At 47.1% G+C, this 18,985-nt stretch overlaps 1 protein-coding gene across 2 annotated transcripts in view; it reads right to left on the reverse strand.

Annotated features, from left to right (window-relative positions):
• The window catches only part of ATP8B1 (ATPase phospholipid transporting 8B1), a 127,892-nt gene that overhangs the window by 42,315 nt on the left and 66,592 nt on the right, over positions 1-18,985 (reverse strand). For both annotated transcript variants that reach the window (XM_086683090.1, XM_086683091.1), the window contains exons 3-6: positions 5,825-5,922; positions 3,627-3,740; positions 1,224-1,322; positions 1,048-1,109 (exon numbers count right to left, since the gene is read on the reverse strand). In XM_086683090.1, coding sequence (XP_086539216.1) covers positions 1,048-1,109; positions 1,224-1,322; positions 3,627-3,740; positions 5,825-5,922 — 373 coding nt within the window. The remainder of the gene's footprint in view (positions 1-1,047; positions 1,110-1,223; positions 1,323-3,626; positions 3,741-5,824; positions 5,923-18,985) is intronic.

Below are 18,985 nucleotides of genomic sequence, written 5' to 3' on the forward strand. Positions count from 1 at the left end.
ATATTTATTTAACATTTATTGAGCCCTTTCTGTGCGTTGGAGACTCTGATGGACAAAATACAACCAGTTACCATCAAGACAGTCCCCTTGAGGAACTTATAGTTCAGGACAGAAGGGAAGACACCTACACGGATAATTCTCTTTTCTTTTTTTTTTTTTTTTAATTTTTTTTTTTTAACATTTATTTACTTTTGAGAAGCAGAGAAATAGAGCACAAGCAGGGGAGGAACAGAGGGGGGGGGAGACATAGAATCCAAAGCAGGCTCCAGGCTCCGAGCTGTCAGCACAGAGCCCGACACGGGGCTCGAACTCACAGACTGTGAGATCGTGACCGGAGCTGAAGTCAGACACTTCACTGACTGCGCCACCCAGGCACCCCCCCCCCCCCCCGCCGCCCACACACAAATAATTCTGATAAGAAAGATGACAGCGACAAGGTCTTGATTGCACAGTGAAGGGAGAACCAGGAAAGGGGGGTCAAGACATTCGAGCAAAGTCCCGAACACCTAAGTTGGGAACAGCAGAGACGGGAGCTCCAGGCTGAAGGAGCCATGAAAACACACGAGTGCTGATGCCACGGGGCTCAAAGGACGAGTGCCCACAACCCAGTTTGGCTGTAGCCTCTGGGTCACAAGGAGGGTACCAAGTCTTAGTAAGTTAAGAGAGACTCTTACAACGAAAAGGCTGCTGTGCCAAAAGACTTCCAAGTTTGGAATGGTTATCTCTGAGTATGTTTCTTTTTTTTTCTTTTTTTTTTTAATTCTTTTTTTTTTTTTAACATTTATTTATTTTTGAGACAGAGAGAGACAGAGCATGAACGGGGGAGGGTCAGAGAGAGGGAGACACAGAATCTGAAGCAGGCTCCGGGCTCTGAGCTGTCAGCACAGGGGCCCGATGCGGGGCTCGAACTCACGGACCGCGAGATCGTGACCTGAGCCGAAGTCGGCCGTTCAACCGACTGAGCCACGCAGGCGCCCCTCTCTGAGTATGTTTCTAGACATACTTATCCGTTCTGTTCTTGTAACTAAGTTAAGGAAGACACAGTACCTGCCATCCTTAATGACTTCACACGTCCTATTATTGATTTCATTATCCATTTTATGGCGAGCCTTTAGAAGAGAGGAGGGGAAAGGTTATTTGAATATTCTCCACACATGAGATATTAACGCCAAACTAAGACAAGCTCACAGCAGGGAGGAGAAAGTTGCCCCAGAAATCCTTACCACGTCGTCCACCAGGTCTTTGATGGCCGTGATGCCCAGCACCAGGAGCAAGGGCACCAGGGTGGTGTACCATGCCAGGGTCGTGATTTGAGGAATTGCCTGAAAGAAATACCAGGTAGACGTGTGTGCCCACGAAGGCACGGCATCTACAGGCAACTGCTGATTCTTTTTTTTTTTTTTTTTTTTTATTTTTTTTTTTTTCAACGTTTATTTATTTTTGGGACAGAGAGAGACAGAGCATGAACGGGGGAGGGGCAGAGAGAGAGGGAGACACAGAATCGGAAACAGGCTCCAGGCTCTGAGCCATCAGCCCAGAGCCCGACGCGGGGCTCGAACTCACGGACCGCGAGATCGTGACCTGGCTGAAGTCGGACGCTTAACCGACTGCGCCACCCAGGCGCCCCAGGTAACTGCTGATTCTAACCTCCAAGCCTACGTCCTGTAGGGCAGGTAGGAAAGTCACCGAAGCCTCCAGCCGACCGCCTTCTTGCCGCCCTCTCTAGCTTATGGCCTCCTGGAACAGGCCCCAGAGAACAGTGGCTCCTGAAATTGTCTCATTGCGACCTTAACTGGACACCAGGGGGGCTAAAAGAGAACTGCTCCAAACTCTTTGTGAAAATCGTAACGAACGGGAGGGAGGGCCGTGCGTGTGGGGAGCTGGGACAAGTAGTCCTTCAGCTTTTATGGGGAATGCATGTCGCAGGCTGTCCACTGCTGGTTGCTTAGCCAGGGGTCTCTGAGGGTCTCATGATGGAGGCAAAGACGGCAACAGGTAGTAGCTGCCTCTGAAAGCCAGTGATCGCGCTGGGCCTCGGAGGAGGCCTTGCCTCCATTAAGACGGCCTTCAAGTTGGAACAAAAGACTGGGAAGCGAGTTTAGTAAAGGTCTCTTGTAACCATCCTACGGATCATCAGGTCACATGACGTAGTCATTAAAACGACAGGCTGGGGGCGCCTGGGTGGCTCAGTCGGTTGGGCGTCCGACTTCGGCTCAGGTCACGATCTCGCGGTCCGGGAGTTCGAGCCCCGCGTCGGGCTCTGGGCTGACGGCTCGGAGCCTGGAGCCTGTTTCCGATTCTGTGTCTCCCTCTCTCTCTGCCCCTCCCCCGTTCATGCTCTGTCTCTCTCTGTCCCAAAAATAAATAAACGTTGAAAAAAAAATTAAAAAAAAAATAATAATAAATAAAAAAAATAAAATGACAGGCTTTGCGGTGAAGTTCCTGGATCCAAGTCCTGCCCCACTCTCTCGCTTAGGGCTTTGGGACTTTGAACAAGCTCCGGTGCCTCACGGGCCTCAGTTTCTCTGAAAATGGAGGTTATGATAGCATTTACATCACAGAGTACAAGAATTAGGTGAAGTAACCAGCAAAGGGCTGTCTAAAGCTATTACCATCACTTTAACTTAAATTGCTAGAACTTAAGAGAAGATGATTGGGGGTTGGTCGAAAGAGAGAACGATCATTTGCCACAGTATTATCAATGTAACTCCCCCTTTTCCTTGCTAGAAGGAAAGGAGGGAAGACTGGCCCACTTATGACATAGCAGTGCCTTCAAATTTTAGTGTTTGTCTCCACGTGGGCCGGTTTCAAAGGTCCCTCTTGGTAACAGGAACATTCTATACTGCCAAGCCAGTAGATCTCATATCCTACTAAATCTGTTGGGGATCCAGTTCTCCCTCCTGCTTCCTCGCCGCTCCCTGCCTCCCCCATCCCCACCCGGACACACACACGTTCCCATTTGCATGAAACCCTCTTCGGTAAATCCCAGCAGATGAGACGGTTTTCCAAATCCAAGGCTTGTTGTCAAGTGCTAAAGGTTGATAGTCTGGTAACTAGAGGGTGTAGAGTTCCCTCGATTATAACGATTTCTAGATAGGTAAAATTAACACTCTCTAGATAAGTGGATCCTTTGCCACAATCAAGAAAAAAAAAAAAACAAACAGCCTCAGGAAAGGAATAGGCCTTTTGTCAACACAAAAACCAACTCACAAAAATAATCTATTGAGAATTATGACCCAAACATTGGTACAAATAAATAATATTCTTGACGAAATTAAGCACCTGCATGAACAACAAAGGGCAGGCACACAATAAATAGAATTTTAGGGTACAAATAATTGTACAATGTGAAGGTTTTAATTGTATTCACTTCAGGGAAACCAGTTTTAACATTCACATTAGTACGCGACTGATTTTTTTTTTAAATATAGAATTAAACTCTTTCCATTTGCTTCCTTCCCCTGTTTATTTAACATTGTCGAGCTCGTTCTGTATGAGGCACTATTTCCTTGTGTGCAAAAAGCCTGATGTTAATACAACAACTTTTAAGATTACATGTGTCCACAACTTAAATGCTACTGAGTCATCATAACTCAAAACAGATTTAAGATATCAAAGGGCATTACCTGTAAGATAAGAAGGACCAGGAAATAGAAATTGGCTGCTCTCTTAAACTGCTCAAACAAATTCATTGGTAGAAAGGTAAAGGCATTATACTTGTACGTTTTAATTGCGTTACTCTGTTGGGAAAAAGAAAAAAAAAAATGAAAGGGTCATTCTACATGGGGCCGCGCTTTTTTCCTGATGTATACACCCCTGTGAAAATCACTAAAGCCTGATGGCCCACAGGGACACAGGGACATGGGCCAGGAAGACACCGAGATTTCCTTTACACTTTTAATTCTAATCAGCCCTCAGAATGACTCCTTGGAGGCTTAGGTCAGAGACAACAACAAGCAGCAGACATTTCACTTCAAGGGTCTCTGTGGCAAATCTGACTGAGCAAACGGACACGGCTGGAAGATTCCTGGACTCCTCAGAGCCTCTTAGAAAATAGGGCAGGGGCACCGGGGTGGCTCCGTCGGTGAAGCGTCCGACTTCAGCTCAGGTCATGATCTCATGGTTCGTGAGCTCGAGCCCCCCGTCAGGTTCTATGCTGACGGCTCAGAGCCTGGAGCCTGCTTTGGATTCTGTGTCTTCCTCTCTCTCTCTGCCCCTACCCCGCTCATGCTCTGTCTCTCTCTCTCTCTCTCTCTCTGTCTCAAAAATAAGCAAACATTAAAAACAACAATAAAAAAAAAAAGAAAACAAGGCAAAGGGAGACGTCAGCCCGAGCGACGACGCTGGAAAAGGAACACTCTTTTACTGAAGGGGGATGAAGTCTACTGTGTAAAATAAAAGACACTGTTGTGTGTTGAATTGTGTGCCCCTTTTAAAACATATGCTCACGTCCTAACTCCAATAGCCGTGACTGTCATCTTATTTGGGAAGGGGGTCTTTGCAGCTGTAATCAAGTCACAGTGACGTCATGCTGGATGAAGGTGGGCCCTCATCCAATGTCTGCTGCCCTTAGAAGAAGAAGAAGGAGAGGACAAGTGGACACAGACATAGGGACACACGGGGACAAGGCTGTGTGGAGACAGAGCCGGGGAGTGGAGGGATGCGTCCACAAGCCAAGGAAGGCCAAGGATTGTCGGCAACCTCCAGAAGCCGGGACAGAAGCCTGGAACAGACGCTGCCTCAGACCCTCCGGAAGGAACCAACCGGACTGACACCTTGATTTTGGACTCATGGCCCCTAAACTGTAAGAGAATACATTTCTGTTGTCTTAAACCAGCTCGTCTGTGGCTCTGCTGCAGCTGTCCTAGCGACTAAAAGACACGTTACGACGCGTAAGCACGCACCTGACGGGGGACCCTTGATCATATTGGATTATTTTTTTAATAATTGCTTTAATGTTTATTTTCAAGAGTGAGAGAGAGAGCAAGCAGGGGAGGGGCAGAGAGAAGGCGACAAGAGGATACAAAGCAGGCACTGCACGGTCAGCACCAAGCCCAACGCGGGGCTCAGACTCACGAGCCGTGAGATCGTGACCTGAACCAAAGTCAAACACTCGGCCGACTGAGCCACCCAGGTGCCCCGATCGTATTTTAAAGGTAATAAGGACTTCTGGGGTGAAAAGATCTTTGGTCTCTAAATCTATCACAGGCAGAAAAGGGGGAAATAGGTTCTTAAGATTCCTTTCAAATTCTTATTACTTTCAAACATAACGTTTCTGTGACACTGTTGTATATTCTTCTATAAAACATTAAGAGAGCTCTGCACACACACAGGGAACTTTTCAATCTGCATAATTTTGTTCTGGCTTGTGTCAAGCCACCCCTACTCACCTTTATTAAATTCAAAGTGATGAATAAAAATGATATTCTATACGATGGACAATGATAATCAATACAACAGGCCGGGGATTATCTGGAAGGCAGGTGTCCCATGAAGTTGCTAAGCATAATGGCTATTGGAAAAAACTGGCTCTTAGCGAAGATGAGCTAGAAAGTTAAAATCCATGGGGCGCCTGGGTGGCTCAGTCAGTTAAGCGTCAGACTTCGGCTCAGGTCACGATCTCATGGCTCCTGGGTTCAAGCCTCACGTCACTCTGTGCTGACAGCTCGGAGCTTGGAGCCTGCTTCAGATTCTGTATCTCCCTCTCTCTGCCCCTCCCCTGCTTGCTCTCGATCTCGCTCTCCCTCCCACCCCCCACTCCCCAAAATAAATAATAACATTAAAAAACACTTTTTTTAAATTTAGAAAGTTAATATCCACTTACCGCATATTTGCTCTCCTTAATACAAAAGAACTTTGTGTTCATAAATTGAGGCTGTTCATGGAAGCTTCGATCATTTGCCTTGACTTGCCATGTACAATCTTTTAAAAAGAAAGAGAAAAGTAGTCCATCAAGCATAAAATTAGCGTATTCTTGTGGGCTGAACCGTGAGCTTCCCAGGTTCATCTGGTAAAGTCCAAACTCCCCCTCCAGGCCTCAGAGTATGACTATTTGGAAATAGGGTGATTGCAGATGTGATCGCGTTAAAGTGAGGTTATTAGAGTTGACCCCAACCCAATAAGGCGATGGCCTTCTTAAAAAAAAAAAAAAAAAAAGCAAATTTGCACACAGATATGCACAGTTGGGAGCTGGTGGGAAAACATGGCCACCTACAAGCCAAGGACAAAAGCCTGGAACAGACCCTTCCCTCACAGCCTCAGTAGGAACCAACTGTACCCACACCTTGACCTCAGATTTATAGTCTCCGATTCTGTGAGACAGTAAGGTTCTGCGGTTGAAGCTACCCAGCTTGTGCAACTGTGACGGCAGCCCTAGCCAATGAACGGACATGTTGTGATTCATAGAATGTTCATGGAACATTGGAGTTCTAAAAGAGTAATCCTCATTTAAACATGGCCCGAACAAAATCCCAGAGCCCCTGGAAGGTCACAGCTAAATTAAGTCAAATTATTTTTTCCAGACTCATGCACTTGGTTTATAAGATCGGTAACCGAGTATCGAGGGAATGAAAAAAATCAAAGAAAAAGGACATCACCCAACTAATCCAACACTTTTGAGTCTTGCGCACAGATCAGCACGTGCTGCTTTACCTCATGTGCTTCATGTCACAGACACAGTACTGAGCAGACTTGGTCCATTCAATCGGCATGTCTAAATTCCAAGGCATCTGAGAAAGTCCATAGCATCTCTACTGCCGGGGGGAACATTCCTCACCCAACAGGTGTCTCATAAAACACTTCTCCCAATCCACCCCTCACCCCTCCCCACACTCTTTCTGACCTGATTCTTCTTGGGGGTAGTTTTCTCCACTCTTCCTGGCAGATGTTGTCTACTGGTTCAACAGGGCAATTCCCAACTCTGAGATCACGTCCTTCCTACTTCCCCCCCTACAGCCAACGACATTCCTAACATCTGTGCTTATCAGATGCGCTTATCTTTGCCCTCTTATTTTTCCATATAGGTTTATCAGGTATGTATCCCCCAAAATAAGTTGCTCAGGCCGGTTTTGAGCTGTATCACTTGTATTCTTCTGTGAATTGCTTTTCCACTCGCAATACTATGTAACTTTCATCTACACTAATGTGGTGTAGTATAAAATATACTATTCATTGCCGCTGTTTTCTAGCATCATGCATATGCCAAAATTGATCAATTCTTCTGTTGGCGAATAGTTTGGGTGTTTCTAGCGTCTTGCTATTGTTACGAATCATTTTGCTATAATAATAAACATTCTCTGGAACTCATAAGATTTTTTTCTCCCCAGGTATCTACTTAGGAGTGGGAAGTCTGGGTGATGACTTTCCTCTTTTACTTGCCCATAAACTTCCTGCACCCCTCCTCCTTCTCTTGACTGTCCCTTGAGAGGACAGGAGTCCAGTCTATGTTGAGGACCCCTTGGTGGGGGGATGGTGGCGGCGGGGAGAGAAGGAAGGAGAGGAGAGGCAGGTGGTGACGTTAGGACTTCAGCTACAGCATTGGGGAACCAGTCGGGAAGGCGTGAAGCAAGGCAGCATCCTCGCACTGGCTCTAAAGAGCATGAACATGAGGTTGGGGTCTTCTGACCGGAGACAGGGGACTCAAGCTACACCATGGTGACATCACATCATCAGCCCACTGTGAAATTGCCGCTGCCTGGGGGACATAGAGATTCCAACAGAAGATCTGTTCCATCCTGAGATGGTCTCTCTGTTTATCTAACCTGCAGAAAGGAAAGCTGGCACGGTCTCCAGCAACTCTTCTCCGAGCCTGGGCCCCCACAGTAGCTTGCTCCTCTGTCTCCTTTTTAATGAGACTCCAAGTTTACGGGCCCCCCTGCTCCCCAAACCCAGCCCCTGGCTACCCTCTGTTGTCTCCATGGCGGTCTCCATGTTCCTCCCTCCACAGCCTCGGAACCAACACCTCTCTGTCTCACGGTGGGACCACTGTTTTGTGCTAGAGCTGGCTTTGACGTTGCTCAATGGAGAGCCAACCCCGTGGCTCTCTTCCAGAATCAGCAGGAGATGGGCTCCTCCCTGGTTTGTGAAATATCCTGGGGTCCTTTGTGGTTGCAGCTGCTGCTTCCTGGGCTGATCCAGACTTCTTTCTTTCTGTCCTCTCTAGTGGCTCCGCAGCTAGCTGAAGACTCATTGGAGGTGGGTTTCTGAGTTGACCTGTCACCCCTATCTTACAGCATTGTCACCTACCCTGTGGTGATAGGAGCTCCTCCTACTGGGTTTGGTCCTCCCTTCTTTCCTTCCGAGCGTTAGCACTGGGCTGGGAGACTCCTTGGCTTCCAGCCTGTCCACTTATGGAGCCTCCACTGTGCAGAGCTGAAATAAGGGTCCCACTACTGTTCGTTTAGCTGCTTGGGCAGCAGGTTCGCAGGTAGTCTCTGGGCCTGACACCACCACACTGGGCAGCTCTCTGGGGACAGGCCAGGGCCTCCCATGACACGCTGAAAGTCCCCCCGGAGGATATGCTTGCAGACCTTCCGAATGAATAGGAAAGGCACAGCTCACAAGGTGAGGTCTAGTTTATCTCTGGCTCAAGTCCTTTTTATCTCAATGGATCACCTATCGATGGAGCCCAGCACCTCATGGAAATTTCAGCTCAAGGGATCTTTCTATCATAGAGATGATGAACCTGGCAGTCAGGCTACCTCCGCAGAGGAAGAATATTTCCACCCACCTGGCTTGTCTTCGCCCATCTGCTCCTGACTTCTTCAGTCCCACCATGCGTAGGTCGGTGGCTAACACATGTTCAGTGCTTAGCGTGTGTCAGGCATGGGGCCAAGTAGTCCGGCTACTCTGTCTGCTTTGCTGTCCTGACTGGGCCTTCTCTGGTGACCTATGCTCCAGACCACCCTGAGAACTCTGCCCACGAGCTGACGTCAGATGGTTGCTTATGAGCATAGGGTTGACCTTTCCACCAGGAAAGGTGGAAGTCAAATACCAGGTTGTGCTTGGTTTCCTAACGGGAAGGCAGAGGCATAAGCATCCACTGCTATGAAGGCTCAAGACCGGATGCTATCAATCGCGAAGAAAAATCGAGGAAGCACCTCCTTGGCATTAGGTTCTCTAGCGACTTGTGTTTGAACGTGCACGCTAGACCAACCCCGCCCCCCGACAGTAGGATACACATGTGTGGGTGAGCCCAGTTTTCATGAACCCCTCCTCCCCTGCAAACTGGTAAGGGAGGGAAATTAACAACTAACGGGACTCAACTAGTTTTGGAGACGGGAAGATATTAAAAGACATTTTCAAGTAAAGAATTCTAAAAGTATCCATCTTATATGATTATCACAATAAAGATAGACTTTTAAAAATAATGTGTTACGTTTTTTCAAATGATTCACTTTCTAGACTTCTCCCTCATAGGAAGTACCGATAATTTTGCAAAAGGGACAAGCGTGGACTGCTGAAGAATGCAAATAATTAACCTTGTTACTTCTTTAAACACCACAATACCATTACTGAAAACTCCTCTTGCATCATTTTGGCTGCCCTTCATCGGGCAATCATAATGATCGTGTCATTGCAAACGCAGAAGCTCCCAGCATCTCTGTAGCCAAAGTGCAATTTTATGAAATGGGAAGATTAAACTGGAACCGGAAGACAACTCATAAGCTCTACTGCAATGTGCATTATCTACTATGCAATCGGAATATAACGTATGCAATCTGAGCATTTCTTTTCCACTCAAATAGGACACCTAAATAAAAGTAGGTAAAATGGATATTTTATGGGATAATCCTGAATCTATTCTATGTCACGGAAATTTGAAAATGCATGTGCTTTTAGTGGTTTACTTTGGCTTGCTGATGACTTAAGACACACCTCCAGGCACCAGTGTTCCAGAACTTCACTGAGCCGCTGTTCTAAGATTCAGGAAGGCTGAGAAAAAAACGTTGACAGGATTCCTCAAGAATCAAGAAAAGGCCAAAGGGAAGGGATGAAAATCGATCTCAGAAAAACTCAACAGGAAAGAATAAGCCGCCCTTGTAATGAGCTGGATTCTTTGGTCCCCCTCCTGGCTCTTGCTCCCTCATCATTAAACCCCCCAGCTAGTGGCTCCTCTCTCTGTCCCAGCACTACACCTCATCCCCAGCCATTTTGATATGTACGCCTCTGACGCAAAGTAGCATTTGGCCTCAAGCAGGACCCGTGAAGGGTTTACTGGAAATGACCTCGGTCTCTTAATTTTATGCTTTTGATAACATCTTAGGGAGACCAGAGAAAGTAACCACGTTATCTTCATCTGCAACATACTGAGCTTAACCGCAGGAGTTTTCTAGTTAATTTTAGAAATCTGATTGTAGTCAAATAGTCAATAACCCCATTTCCAACAAGGTTTCTTGTCTGGCGTAATTCAGACAAATCAGAGGGCAAATAAATTGATGCCTCCTCTTAATCCTCCCCTGAGTTTTATGCTAATTGCTTGAGGAATATTTCAAGCAGAGGCCATAAAAAAAGCAAAAGCTGTGTCTGTGGTCAAATACATTTGCAAAAGACAGCATAAAATACTGCATCCTTTATTTTTTTTTCCCCTTTGGACATTCAATGGACCCAGTAATATACTAAAGGCTCTAAGAAGGCATTTTTAAAATTTTATTTAATTCAGTCTTTTCAAAATCAATGTGACCACAGGCACATTTTGTTAAAATTACTGAACACCTACTAATATGGTTTGAGAAATGCTCTGCTAAAGCACATACCTTTAGGAAGGGTAGCAAAATAACATTCGGAAAGATTTGTCTTTTTGATCAAACATTAACTAATTACTCACTTGGAACAGAGAACTTTACAAGACATTTGGACCACAAGGCTAATTTACAGAAAAAGGATGTATCTTGTCCCATGGGGCGCCTGGGTGTCTCAGTCAGTTAATATCCAACTCTTGGTTTCGGCTCAGGTCATGACCTCACGGTTCTTGAGTTCGAGTCCCATGTCAGGCTCTGCACTATGGTGCAGAGCCTGTTTAGAATTCTCTCTCCCTCCATCTCTCTGCTTCTCCCCTGCTCGTGCTAGCACTCTCTCGCTCTCTCTCAAAATAAAATAAAATATTTAAAAAAATTTAAAAATTATTTTAAAAAAGAAGATATCTTGTCCCATTTTCTAGAATGAAAATATTGACTAAGAAAAGAGAAGAAATAATAAATTTACAGGCAAAAAATGCACGTGTGTCCCCTTGGTAAAAAGCTAGGAAGATATCAACTAACAACGTTGTGTAAAGCCATCAATGCATGTGTCCAGAGATGCATTTAACATCAACCAGCTGTGGCTCAAAACCATCCCCGAATTTGGTAAATGTGTATTCAATACATCTACATGTTACTACATGATACTCAGAGTGTTCTTACGGTCACCAAAACCTTTGATTGCCATTTGGAAAAGGAAGTAAACTTCACCTGGCCCCGCATCCTTACTGCTGGTTCTGAATTCTTGCTTAGACACCAGTAACCAAATAGCTACATGGGTGGGTACCGACTGCAGTCAGCCAGCAGAGGAAAAAGATCAAAAGCTTAACATCAAAAAGAAAAAGCAACAAACAACAGAAGAGAAAATTGGGTAAAGGACGTGAATAGACCTCTCCCACAAAGAGAAATTCAAATGGCTCTTCAATACGTGAAAAGCTACTCAAGTTCAGTAGAAAAGAAGCGTAATTCTTCAGGGAAGTACCAATTTTTTATCTCGTAATGGCAAAATGTTGGCAAGAGTAAGGAATTTGAGGACACACTGGGTTGAAAAGAGAGTGGAGGGTCAGGCGCTCTTAGGTGGTCTCCGTGGACAGCGATTTGCCCATATCTACCAGATTTTAACACACACATGCACAGACTGAAGGAGCGATCCCACTTCTAGGAATCGATCCCCCATGTACATATTCACACATGGGAGAAATGATGCGGCTCGGCGTTCTTCAGTGCAGCCTTATTTATCAGAAAGATTAGAAACAGCCCAAATGTCACCACGAGCAGCCGGTTAAACATTGACATGACAAAAGTCTAAGCAGTCTGCAAAGAAAGAAAGAAAGAAAGAAAGAAAGAAAGAAAGAAAGAAAGAAAGAAAGAAAGAAAGAAAGAAAAGAAAAGAAAAGAAAAGAATAAGGCGGCTTTCTATGGACTCAGAGGAAAGATCTCCAAATTATGCTAAGCAACAAAAGCAGGGGCTGTGTACCATACTGTGCTTTCAGCCATGTGACACACAGAATTGACGCACAGTAGGGATGCACGCACGTACACATTCTGGCACACGTGTGTTTATGGATCTATGGGTATGCAAGGGCACGTGTCTGTAAGTCTTCTTTGCACTTACAAGTGTATGTATATTTCCAAGAGGACATTTGAGACACTGACAACATCAGCTTCTTTCTGGGAAAGAAAACTGCATGGCTGAGGGACAGAGGAGGCACGGAAGGAGACTTCATTTTCACCACTGCCTTCAATAATTATCTCCAAATGCATGTACTACCTTTCAAAACCGTACATTTGCAATTCAGTTCCTTCCCTCTATAGGTTTACATATAAAGCCAGTGTGTATGTTGCCTGATTTCTTACAGCCATTATACCATTCTATTTACTATTTAAAAAAATATTTTTCTAAAAGGCAGTGGAATGATGAGTGGGGATAAATCAAGAGGGAAGAATACAGGAAAGGATGGAAGTCTATGTGGTCATGGCTTCTGATGCCCAGCCAAGCCACAGGGCTTCAGGACGGCAATGCCACAGTCAGTTGGCGGTTTGCCCTGGTCACACTAGCAGCAGTGAGCGGGATGTATTTGAAGGGAACAAGTGTCAGGGCAGAAGACCACTGCAGCCATTGATGTGAGCCCAAGCCAGAACTAAGGGACTGGAAATAGCAGACAGATTCAAGAACTTATAGGACAACTGTCTGAATGTGGGCAAGAAAGAATGAGAACTTGAAGTGAGAAAAAGGTGACCTCAGGATCCCAGCCTGGGTGACTGGACGGACAGAGATGCCAAGAGCGAGCTAGAGAACACAGAGGTGGAAGTCTAGTTGGGAGGCTGGTGAACTGAAGAACCTCTAGGATGCATGGGCGGGGGGGGGGGGGGGGGGGGGGGGCGGGGGCGGGGAAGGAAACCATCCAGGAGCCACAAAAACAGATCTGGACTCCAAGCTGGGGTTGAGGGCAGAGATACAGATCGGAAGGTACTGGATATGCAGATGCGGGTTGAAACCCTGAGCGTGAATGGATCACATCGGAAGTGAGTATGGAGGTGGTTTTAGGAGGGAGACTGAAGGAGCCAGGACAGAGAGGGTAATGACACAGGAAAAGCGGGGACACAGGAGGCCACCCAAGGGGAGGGGCACAGAAGGATGCGTGAGTTTGCACAGCCTTGAGTTTCTCACATGGAGAGGAGGTGGCTCAAAGCGGGTGCCCTTGGGAGAGCACTGATGGTTTGAACAGCTCTTGAGAAGGCGAGAAAGGCATTAGCCATGGGCAGGCAAGAGCGATGAGTCAAGAAATGATGTTTATCTGCTGGTTTGTGTGTATTCATAGCATTCAGCTCTGTTGCTCCCTTACTCCACCCCATCTCCCCAAAAAAGAAAAGCAATGAGCTCAAACACTGAGAGAATGAAAGCAAAAGGCCAGATGCTGCAGCTTGTTTATGCGCGCGCGCGCGCACACACACACACACACACACACACACACACACACACACCTTTGCTCCTTGTTCTTGGCACTTGCTACATAAAGTGTGGACAAGTTGGACCCGGTTAGAAATGCAGAACCTCAGGCCACACACCCCAGACCCACGCACCAGAATGGCAATTTAACAAGATCCCACATGGACTCCTATGCACTCAGCGGGATGAGTTTCTTTCAACTGGGAATCCCCGAGAGGGGCTTTTATCACATCCTGATGCCCAGGGCTCCAGCCCCAGGGATTTTTGCTTTAGTCCGGGCTGAGCCCAGAGCAGGTCCCAAGCGATCCTAATTTGCAAGCGAGGTTGCCATCCACTGCTCAGGAGCAGGGTTTTTTCTGTCTTTCTCCTTCTTCCCTCCCACCTGAGGGTGACCAGTCCTCCCGACAGCCCTCCCTTGTCACGGAAGCAACATACCACAGGGTTTGAGCAAGGCAGGACTTCAAATTTTCGTCTGCCTTTTGAAATTGACGTCTCTCTCTCCCTCAGAGAATCTTTATTCTCGTGGTGCTTTCCCAACTTGATGCGCGTACTAGTCATCTTGTTAATAGACTCTGATTGGCTGGCCTGAGAGGAACCCAATGTTCTGCATTTAATTAGCACCCAGGCGAGGCTAGCTAATAGACCTCGCTCTCAGGAGCAGGTGCTCTAGGGGATGCGTCAGACTATTGTACCGATGTGATGTTGAACCCGGTGGGATTCATTTTAAAATGAAATTCCAGGCACCTGAGGCACCTGTGGAGTTTAAACGCTCCACCCAAGATTCTGTTGCATCCGCGGGATTGAGACCCCCCTCTCCCCACCCCCCCCGACCACCACCACCTTAGAGTGAGTGTCTTCCTAAGGTGACACTCCTATCATTAAAAATCTGCTTTAGAGACTCGGGTTTCAAATGGGCACTAAGAAAAACAACAGCCAAGTTGGTCTCCATGAGTAAGAGCTTCCTGGTCAAGGTTCGGTCGTAAATGACGTTACTCCCAAGCAAGTTCTATAAAATGAGATAGCACAGTCTCATCACTCCTTTCCCCATCACACGTCACTTGGCCAGGAACATCCCACACACCCTTTGTTTTATAAGCTGACAGTTACTATGGTAACCATAAAGCTAAGGCGGTAGAAGGCAGGCCACAGCTTCTTAGGGACAAAAAAAGAAGTAGCCAGCGTGGAATTTCCCCATGGTCAAAAATTCACAATGCATCCACTTGAGTGGAGAACAGAGCTCTCCCCCCAGCATGCTTCATGGATCTTCTATGATTTACATATTCCAGTGGGCTAATCTGTTTTTTGATCCCAGGTGAAAATTAATTCATAGGTGCTCTAGAGAGCCACAGCCTTACTTCCAGATTCTTCTTGGAAGATAGCCCTTCTATCAGGGAGACGGTGTCTTTGTTTTGTCGACGCCACATCCGATCTGAAATCATACCAAGGACAACTTCTTTTCCTCTGTATGTCTTGATGTGCACGCAGTGATACCTTTAAACCTTAACAATTGAACTGGCCATCTTAACCGCCGATCATTTCGCCCCTGAGCGGAATGTTGAGCAGCATTCTGAGTTGGAAGAGAGTTTTAAAGAAATGCAATTCTGCGGTGCCTGGTTGGCTCAGTTGGTAGACATACAATACTTGATCTTGGGGCTGTGAGTTCAAGCCCCACATTGGGCCTAGAGCTGACTTCAAAGAAAAAGAGAAAGAAAGGCAGTTGTATATTTTCAAGCACAGAGAGCCACCCAACCCAGCCGGGAAGAAAGGTCTTTGGGACTGCCTGTAAAGAACAGCTGGGTGTGAATGAACCAGCTTCCCCCAGGCACACGCCTCAGAGGTGCCTAGAAGATGCTCTGGGAGCGGCTTAGTATTCCCTGCATGATGTTGTTCACAATGCTATTTTCGGCTTCAACCAAAAATCAAAGACAAATGACATTGGAGCCTCTGTTTGAATCGGCCCTAATTCCAAAGCGGTAGAATCAGAATTAGTTCTAATATGCAGTAGCCCCGTGTCTTTGCTAACCTCAAGCACGAGAAGGTATGCAAACCAGGCAAGTGAACACCCCAGGAGCCCGGGTGCTGGCGGCTGGCTGTGCTGGGTGGGAGTGTGCACGTGTGCTTGTGGAAGGGGTGAGGGGCATGTCCTCACTGGAGAGACTCTACAGCCATTACCTGCAGTCACTCGGTCCCCTCCGTGCCACTTACATGGGCACAGCAAACTCCAGGAGTCAATTAACTACTCTCACTGGGATGGCAGTCTGGGAACGGAAGCTCAGTGCTGTCTATCACCGCGCGGTTAAGGATTTGAAATGCTATCACTTCCCAGCAACAAGGCTACTCCATTCTAAGTCATTTCTTACCACTTCATCAAATATTTTTAACTGCCAGGTACCCAGCAACACAAGCGGATGTCTCACTGATATCCCAAACTAGTGAGGCTCAAAACAACAGCTCTCTCTTTGACCTACGATGGGCCTTCCCCCTGCATCACTCATCCCTACAAACGGCTCTGTTATCCACCTTCACAGAAAGCACTTCCGAAGGCCATTGCAACAATATCTTCCAATCTGCAGTGTAACCTTCTTACACCTCATCAACAAACGGCATCTAATTTCCCTTCCCTTGAATCAGACCTAGCCTCGGTGACTCTCTCGTAACCAAGAGGTACTCAGCACAAGTGAGGCTGCCTGAATTCTGCAACCAGCTTCTGCTTTGATCTTGACCTTTCCGGGTGCTCGTTCTTCAGGTGGCCCCCCTCATGGGACCCTCCATTGCAGCCCAGTGCCGTAGAGATGCCCAAACCATGCAGAGATGCTCCCATCTACAGACCCGGCTGAGCCTTTGAGTTACCCAGCTCAGGTGCCAGGCACGAGTGAAGAAGATTCCAAACGATTCCGGGCCCCAAATGATTCAAATCATGTCAGTTGTTCAAGCCTTCACAGCTGAGGGCCCAGACATCCTAGAGCAGAAACAAACCACTCACCATGTCCTGTCTGAATTCCGGACTCACAGAATCTGTGAACATCATGATGATGATTTTATGCCAGTAAGTTTGGAGTGGTTTTTCATGCAGCAGTAGATAACTTGGAATATCCCCTAGGGCACCTAAGCCAGAAGTTATTCCTCAGGCCTCCTTTTCTCTTGACCCTCAGATCTAATGGGACTTGTGAATGTCAAATCCTTAACATTTTCTTAATTTTATTGATTGAGTGATTGATTGGGAGTGAGCACGTGTGTGTGAATGGGGGCGATGCAGAGAGAGAGGGAGAGAGAAAGTCCCAAGTAGTGCTGACAGCACAGAGCCAGACATGGGGCTCAATCTCACCAACTGGGAGATCATGACCTGAGCCAAGATCAAGAGTTGGGCACTTAAGTGACTGAGCCACCCAGGTGCCCCCAAATCCCTAACATTCATCATGATCTGTCTCCTTCTCTCTATCCCGGCCATCTTGGTTTAGGCCCTCACCAGTTTTTCTTGGACTATTGTCTACTCCCTTCTCCCTGCTCTTGCCAACATGGGATTTCTAAAATAAATCCATGTACCCAGTATATTTATTGGGTGACTATTATGTGCTTTGCATGGAATAAACATGGCCCCAATTGTCATGAAGTCAACAGTCTAGTGGGAGAGAGTCACATGGTCATTCAAGGACATAATCATAAGTGCCTTCACGGGTATGAAGGAAAGCTCATACTACAGGGGGTCTGCTCCAGGCTGGGGCTCAGAGAAGGCTTCTCTAAGGAAGTGAGACAACACCGAGAGCCGAAGGGGGAGGAGTCGTCAGCCACATGGAAGGAGCTGGCATCAGATCCCACGTGCAGTGAAGTCTTTGTCCCCCATGAAGGCCAGACTGGGAGGAGCAAGCAAGACTATGGAGAAGCCGCGGTGGGAGGCGGCTACTGCACATCTAGCCATGTTATTTTCAGCATGTCCAAAGTCCAGCACGGCCCATCATCTAGGTTCCAAAACTGACTCTCTGTTCCCTGAATGCTCAGCTCCTTGGAGCCTCCCTTCAAGGTGCCTCAGCCTGGAACACCACGCTCCTGACACCACTGGGGTTGATTTACCTCTCATACTTCCTGCGGACTCAGCTCAGGCATTGTCACCTCCAGGAAGCCTTCCCTGACCAGGGAAGCGCTCACCTGGTTCCCTAGTCATACCTGTGAAGCTCTCTGACATGTTCAATCACAAATGCCCACTGAGCCTCTCCCATGCGCCAGGCACAGAGCCTGGTGCCCTGACCCCAACAGGGCACAAGACAGATTAGCCCCCGGGGCCCTGTAGCACTTACAGCTTAGCTGGAAGATGGGCAATAGACAACGAGTCACTCAGCTTTTGATTTTTTTTTTGGTGGGCAGGGTGTCTACAAACTGTACCTTTTCCTCCAAGTTTTAATTTAAATTCTAGTTCATTAACATGTAGTGTAATACTGGTTTCAGGTGTAGAATTTAGTGATTCATCACTTACATGCAACACCCAGTGCTCATCCCAGCAACTGCCCTCCTGAATGCCCATCACCCATTTAGCCCATCCCCCCACCCTCTTCCCCTGATCAATCCTCCATTTGTTCTCTATCATAGTCACTCAATTTTTAAATTTTTTTTAATGTTTATTTATTTTTGAGAGAGAGAGAGAGAGACAGAGTGTGAGTGGGGGAGGAGCAGAGAGAAAGGGAGGGAGACACAGAATCTGAAACAGGCTCCAGGCTCTGAGTTGTCAGCACAGAGCCTGACACGGGGCTTGAACTCGGGACCAGCGAGATCATGACCTAGGCCCAAGTCAGACGCTTAACTGACTGAGCCACCCAGGCGCCCCAGTCACTCAGTTTTTAAGTCTCACTGAGAGAGGTGCTGAAAAGCTGGTGGGGAAGCCCACAGTGACCTCCTCTTGTCATAACCACCTTGTTCCCCAGGCTTTTAGTTCCTCTGTGTGTGGTAGGTGTACCGCCTTCCTCCTGCCGTGAAGCCTCTGTATGTGGTCCCCTACTCAGGACCGCCCTGCCTCCCCTCTCCCTTCCCCTGATGAGCTCCTCCTCATCTCTCACTTGGCAGGCCAGGCAACCTTTTTCACAAGGAAGCAGGGCAGGCTCCTGTGTCCCAGCCCTTGGAGCAGAACCACAGGTCCATCCATTAGGAGAGCAAGTCATTGCATGAGTGAGGCTCTTTCTGCAAGGTTTAGCTTTGTCCCTGTAGCTGTACGTGTGCAGGGGTTAACTTTTCCACAGTTTTCTGCCTTCTCTGTTTCGAGAGACTTGCGCCTTGACCTCCTGCAGGTAGACTGCCCTACTTCAGCCCAGAC

Source organism: Puma concolor, chromosome D3 (assembly GCF_028749965.1).
Source record: "Puma concolor isolate L17-30 chromosome D3, mPumCon1.1.hap2, whole genome shotgun sequence".
Lineage (NCBI taxonomy): Eukaryota > Metazoa > Chordata > Mammalia > Carnivora > Felidae > Puma > Puma concolor.